The sequence below is a fragment of the Sceloporus occidentalis genome, unplaced genomic scaffold (genome assembly GCF_023333645.1).
Source record: "Sceloporus occidentalis isolate IW3139 unplaced genomic scaffold, rSceOcc1.0.p SCAF_5, whole genome shotgun sequence".
In the NCBI taxonomy this organism is placed as follows: Eukaryota; Metazoa; Chordata; class Lepidosauria; order Squamata; family Phrynosomatidae; genus Sceloporus; species Sceloporus occidentalis.
In genome coordinates, this window is record NW_028316985.1 from 184507295 (window position 1) to 184514293 (window position 6999).

A 6999-nucleotide genomic window follows, 5' to 3' on the forward strand; every position below is an offset into this window, starting at 1 on the left:
TCCAGGTCTTGCGGTAGCCAGTGCTTTGGTGGACATTTCACAACAAATGCCTATTGCCTACAAAGAGAAATCGGGAGCGGTACGAAATCGCAAACAGCAACCTCCAGCCCAGCCTGGGACCTGTATTTGATGCATGGACATCAGAACTGCCTCTTTAGGGTTTTAAAACAAGGGATTACCTGGGAGGAGTAAGAGGAGGACAAAAAACAAAACAACAACAACAAAAAACCCTTGCAAGGTTCATGCCGCAAAGGAGACCTTGAAGCACCGGGAGCATCTTGCCCTTCCTCTTGGCAGTGGAACCATCTTTGTTGGCTTTTTTGACATCTGCTGCATCGCAGACTTGTCACTCCCATTGTCCCATATGACTCCATTTGTTTTTTAAGATTGCTCTCCCTTTTTCCAGTTAAAGGCCATTCATTGCAAGTCTGTCAAGCATCCGTCTCTACCACTGAAGGTTGGCATTAGTAGGAACAAGCCCTGAGAAGATGAAAAGTTCTCGGCTTTTAGACGCGGAAAATGCTTTGGGGTACTTGAGATTTCTCACTCCCCCAAGTTGTATAAGAAAAGATGCAGCACATAAATATAATGTTCTGCCCTCAGCAATTTAAACCCCAGGACTGAAGGAGAAGCTAACTCAATTTTCCACAGGAACCTGACGTTATAAACATTGTATTTATTTCTGTCTTATTTAGAGCTCTCTTCCAAACATGAAGCATGCATTGGGCTGGGGTTATGATTTCAGCTCTGTTATCATTGCATCTGACTACATTACCTTCCGAGATGAATTATTTGGATACCATATATCTGGCTTCACCTAAAAATCCTTGTCCTTTTTTTGTGGAAGGCATATAGGCACAGGTATCCCAAGATTTTCAATATATCTAGGAAGTGAGATTGATGGCAGAGTTCGGTCCTTACATAACTTCATTCCTTTTTTACCTTGGGCAGTGCATGGCCTTCATTTTTGCTATGTCCATCAGCCAGAGAAGAACGTAAAAGATGCTGGCCTATTTTAGGTTGATGGAGCAGAGTTGAGATCAGGAGAGGCATGGAATCTGGTAGCAGGGCTGTCTTATTGTCAGTTGACACTGTGTGTCTGCTTCCATTCAGGGCCACTGTTGCATTGATGCTTCCCATTTTGGAATCCCACCCTCCCCACTACCATTTTCTTTTGCTCCTCCACTTAAGGAGTCCCAGCCACTGGGAGAAGGATACTTTCTGCATTATACAGGGTGATGTACTCCTGGTAGTGGCTCAGAGTCTTGTTGACTGGTTAGTTTGTTTTCAAATGCCAATCAATAATTCCATTCATTAGGATCTTGTAGATCAGTTCTCTGCAATGTCAGGGTGTTAATTTCCTCCAAAAGAGACTAACAGATGCAGATGTGGTGCTTTACTTTTTGCTTGTGTCCTGAATAGAATATTAACTGCTCCTGAGCTACAAAGCAGCCTTCCTCTTTAGCCTTTGGTGACCCTTTGGTGATCCAGCCTTGGATGCCAATGGGAACCTAGGACCACCACCATTTTCTTTGGTAAATCCTAGAAACTGCAGCACTGTGCATGGTATACTGAGATGAGCAAAAAAGACTGGCTTTTATTAGCAGGCAGCAACAGGAACCTCGAGGATAGCAAGAAATGTCAGCTTGGCATTTATTGTTGCTCCAAAGAGAGCAAGGGTTGCAGAACTGATACGTGTTTGAAGTTGCTGTTAAGTCAGGTTTCACGTCCTCTTAACACCTGTTAAGTTCCCTCTGCAAAACGTCCATATCTGTGCTTGGAAGAAAGCAAGACAGTTTCCAAAAGGGGGCAGGAAATGCCACACTTCACAAATGAATGGCTGATGACTGTCTGGCAGTATATGCCACCCCATTCCACCACCCAGGTCTCGCTTGCTGGTTAGTTCAAGTCAGAATCATCCTGCAGTTGCACTTGCTTGATCTGATCAATAGCAAGCACTACAGTTTCCTGCAAAGGCATCCCCCTCTCATGGTGGTCTTGCTTCCACCCCACTAACTAGGATCCGATGCTACACAAACTACAGGAGATCATGAGTAGTCCTCTGCAGATCAGGGCAGCAGTAGTCTTAGAGAACAAAACTGCCCATTGCACTGAGTATTGTATGCCTTTGCCATCCCAAGTGCCATGTTGGCATTACATTCTCTTCCACCAACTCCATGCCCTGGGAGTTTTTCCCCTATGTGCTGGAGCATTGACAGAATATGCACAAGTGCTTGGAGTAAGTGCTCCTCATCTGATGGGTAGGGACAACTTGCCACAGAGATGCAGGGTTTTCTTTTGGGGGGGGGTGTCTTGAAATTATTGAGTATCATGTATACTTCTTGAAGCCAAGCCTTCTCCATCCAGTTTTAATTTTTGAATGCAGTAATGTATAATATTTGTCTTTCATGTGGGAAGGGAAGAATGGGGAAAACCAAGGAGTTAAAGTCCTTGGGGTGTGTTTGGGGGGGAGGGAAGGTGTTGTGCCACTGGAATTACCACGTCGGTTTCATCTCATTACAAATGAATTGTGAGTGACCAAAGGTCTCTCATTTTGGATTTCCTGATTAGAATTGTGAATGAACCTTCTACCTGTTGAACCCCACAGAACTGGAGCAAATGTATGAATTAAAGTAGCATCTCATTGGATTTTTTCCACCCTCAACACCCTGATTTGTTTCTTTGAAGCTGCACATAAATCAAATTGTCCTCGGAAAGCTGAGGGGAGACATGGTGGGCAGGGTATTTGTCTTATGGAAGGCACTGATTTAATTCAGTTAGTCTGTAAAGAGTTGGCCACCTTTTCCCTGGTATTCAGTGCTAACCCTGGTGCTCAAAATCCCAATCCTTGTGCTAGAAGGACTGGTTCAGGCAAGGGTGCTGCCAAAGTAGGGAATGAGGCCAGCCACCAGCTGTCCACTGCGCCCTTTTCTGGGCTGGCAGCTGGTCCAGGAGCCCAGATTGGGGGAGGGAGTGTGGGGTCCCCATCTGGTAACTCTTCTCTGAAACCCTTCCATCTCCACCAATACCATTTTCCTTTGGGGACAGAGGAAGATGGGGGACTGGGAAAGGGTTTAAGATGTCTCTCCCCCCCCCCACCCGCTTCCCTCTCACCTTAGACAGAATCAAAAAGACAAAATTAAACCCATTGAACCCATAAAAAGCTGAAACCATGAAAGGGATGTGTGTTTCTGGAAGGGCTTCAGTTCAGAGGGCCTCGAGTGTCTGTTTACTCTCCCGAGCCCAGAAACTGCCTCCCAGTTGATGAAAGAGGAGGCTCTCCTCGTACCTCCCAGCCAAATAATTTCATCCCCATCTTCAAAGGTCACTTTGTCAGCCCTGGCAGTTGGGACCGAAGCTTGGCCAAACCAACAAATGGATGCTGCTGAGCCAGCATGCTGACATAATCAATGGATGGTATTTTGATAAGTTTCTCAGAGAAGTAAAAAGGTTTTTTAAAAAAACCTTATCCCTTATCTTTAACAGAATTATATGCCAATAAAAGAAGAAAAAAGATAACAGTACCTTTGTACGTAAGTCTTAACAGCGTGCAGAATGTCAGGAGGTTTATTGTATCTATAAAGCAGAGGGAGGGGAAGGGAATATAATGTATTTTTGGGCGCATTTTTAAGACGCGCCAGAGCATTGTCTTTAACAACTTGTGCAAATGCCGAGCGTGGATGCTGCAGAGCTTTTAAGCTGTCAACCTCTTTAAACACCTGATAGGCTGTGATGCGGAGACGGAGGGCCCACCCCACAGGAACTGCATGCTTGACTTCATAGTGTCTGCGTGTCGGAGATCTCTCTCTTGCACAAGTAAGCCACCTTAGTCAGTGACATTTGCCTGTGTGTTGGGGGGAGAAGGAGAAAACATTGAAATAGACATGTCCCTCCAAAGATCTTTGTGTTGGATGAAATGCACCAGCCTGTTTGTTTTGCAGCAACTCTTTCCCCATGAAGGATGGGATGCTACATTTACAGAGGAGAGATTTGGGAATCTGAATTTTGGGGTATGTGTGTAAGGTTTTGGATCCCACTAAGTTGGAGATGAGTGGATACAGTCAGCCCTTTTTGTAGACAGATTTTTTATACAAGCATCCATGGTTTGAAAATGCTCAAAAAAGTATAAATTTCAAATATCAAACCTTGATTTTCCATTTTTTATAAGGGACACCATTTTGCTATGTCATTATATTTAATGGCACCTGAGCATCCATGGATTTTGTTATTCACGGGGGATCTTGGAACCAAACCCCAGCGTATAACAAGGGTCCAATTGTTTTAGTTCCCCCAAATTTCTCCCTTCAGTTACACATTTGTTTGGATGAGTTTGCTCTGGATTACTACAATTACTAGCCAGTGCTTTTTTAAATTTTTAAACCAGGGGAGGTGTATCTCTGGTGATGCCTCCAGCGTGCCCCTCAGATCCTTAAGGCAAAAATGTATTATGTTGTGAAGGCCTGAGTGTCTATGCTCTCTGGCTGATGTCTCAGATTTCCCCCCTTCTTCCTGAATCTTCTCTATGAATAATGTACCCAACGGTGGCGAATTGCAAATGTTCAAAAGAATGACAGGCTGTGAAAACACCTTTTGACAGGTACCTGTTTCCTTCTAGTTACCATGCACACTGTATTAAAAAAAATTCCCCCACAGAGACTGTTGATGTGTGAGAATATATTCAGTTGGTTTCTAGTATACTTTTAAAATTGCTGTCGGGCTTCGACAAAAGCCATGCTCAGGAAAGACCTTGGCTGCTAGTGTTGTGGCAAAGGGCCTGGGCTAGCAGATCAGGAATCTAATTTCGCTGTTACTAGGAACTCATCAATATGTGGTTTTAGGCAAGTCCGCATCAAAAACCATTCCCTCAGGACCAACCCCCCTCTATAATTTGGGAATTGTTCTGACTTACCTTACAGCAGGGGTAGGCAACCTGCGGCCCGCGGGCCGGATGCGGCCCGGCAAGGCCTTGGGACCGGCCCCAGCCCGGTCCTGCCGCCGATTGCCGCCGGGGCCTTTGGCGTCTCACGCGAGGGGCATGGTGGGGCAATTGTCTATAGAAGCCTCAGAAACATGCATTTATCTTAACATTTTTAAAAAAATCAGCAATTTTTTTCGCGTGTCCTCCATTTTTTATTTAAAAAGTACCCTCCATTTGAAAATTTTATCGTACATTTATCCCGGTTTATTTATTTAATTTTTTTTTTAAAAAAAATTATTTAATTATTTATTTTTTGGCTTCGGCCCCCCAGTTGTCTGAGGGACAGCAGCCCGGCCCCCGGCTCAAAAAGGTTGCCTACCCCTGCCTTACAGGGTCATTGCAAATTTTTCTGAGATTGTGTGTGGCATGTTACAAAGCATTTGAAAGTGCTTTATATTACCCTGAATGCGCCCAAGCTCATAGAATTTATGAAACTATGCAGGGTCAGGTCTGGTTAGTACTTGGATGGGAGACCGTTGAGGAATCCCATAGTCCCAAACGGAAGGGCTAAAGGTATGCCCATAACCTAGAGGAATCATTGCAGCTAGTACAAATATTGAGGGTCTGACTCAGTGTAAGGTAGTTTCCCATGTACATATTTTCAAAAGGGAGTTTGCCTCGCCACCGCCGTCATGAGGCTGCTGTTGAAAGTAAGAAAGAGGTCCAAGTGCTTTTGGCATTCCTCCTCCCCAGTCCTCACAGAAAACAGCTTTCTCGACTCTTGCCTCATTCTTGTAAATAAACATAAACAGAGCCGTTGGGTGAAACTGTAATCCGAACCCTGCTGTGATCCTGCCTTAGCGACGGCAGCAGCTTTCTGGTCCCTTGGTTGGAATGGCAACCGGGTGTTCATGCTGCAACATGATGTTCCTGGTTGTGGAACTGCCTGCCCAGATCTGTGGGTGGGTTGGAACCAATAGGCGACCCTGTGGAAACGGAGTATCTTGAGTCCTGTTTCTCAAAGACAGGGAGGAATATCTTTTATATGTCAAGGCAGCAGTGACGAGAGTCCAGAAGCATGTCTGTGTATATCCAAAGAAAACCATAATTCTGTAATTGAGGTCTTAAACAACAGGCCAACGCTGAATGTTTATTGAAACACCTCCTTTTCATGGGAAGCTTCATGGGTCATCACAGTGGGCAAAAGATTTGCCTGCTGGATCAAACAGGGTCTGTCTAGTGCTGGGAGTAGTCTCCTCAAAAACCAGGTGCAGAGGCAACAGCATTCCTCAATATCTCCATCCCCACAGCAATATTAAGAGATGGGGGACCTGAATTATTATTATTATATTATTTTAATTTTCTTATATCCCGCCTTTCTCCCAACATAGGGACTCAGTGCACAAGGTCCATTGGAAGCCACCAACCCTGGTGGTGGACATGGCCATATCTACTACTGCTTCTGAGCCTGCTCTTTCCCCACTTCCCAATCCTGTTGAAAGAAGCTGGATTTGAGTTGATCATCATTACAAAACTTCTCATTCCATGCTTTCAGTGGCTGCCATTCATTTTCTTTGTGGATTGTCTCCTTTGAGTACAGCCCAATTCTCTAACTCTTTCTCTCAATAGTCAGCATAGCAGCCCTGCCATCTGGAAACAGGAGGCTAAAATTGTGTTGGTTCTCATCTTACTCTTCCTTGGTCAAGCTTCAAATGTATTGGCCAGTAGCTATGGCAGAGGATGGAATAAGGGTGCCATTGGGTTGGGAAAGGCGGTTGTATGGATTCGGGTAGCACTGGTTGCCTTGTCATTTGGAAATAAATTTAAGAGGAAGAAATGGTTTTCTTTTTCTTGGTTTCTTTGCCTTCCCTCTCCTTCCTTCCTTCCTTCCTTCCTTCCTTCCTTCCTTCCTTCCTTCCTTTTTTGTTCCCTGGAAAACTTACCTAAAAAGAAATTTGCATTCATAGAATGAGCAGTTCCTCCCTGGCTTTTTTGGCGTCTTCCAGATTGGGAATGCTTTGACACTTGATTTTGGTTCCTTCGCATTGGAAATCGGCTCCGCTACTCAAACCAGGTTGGGG

At 44.7% G+C, this 6999-nt stretch overlaps 1 protein-coding gene across 1 annotated transcript in view; it reads left to right on the top strand.

Annotated features, from left to right (window-relative positions):
* ATRN (attractin) overlaps positions 1–5169 on the top strand; it is a 207655-nt gene extending 202486 nt beyond the window's left edge. The window contains exon 29 of the mRNA XM_089526395.1: positions 6–5169. Coding sequence (XP_089382521.1) covers positions 6–130 — 125 coding nt within the window. The 3' untranslated portion in view covers positions 131–5169. The remainder of the gene's footprint in view (positions 1–5) is intronic.
* The last annotated feature ends 1830 nt before the right edge of the window (positions 5170–6999 follow it).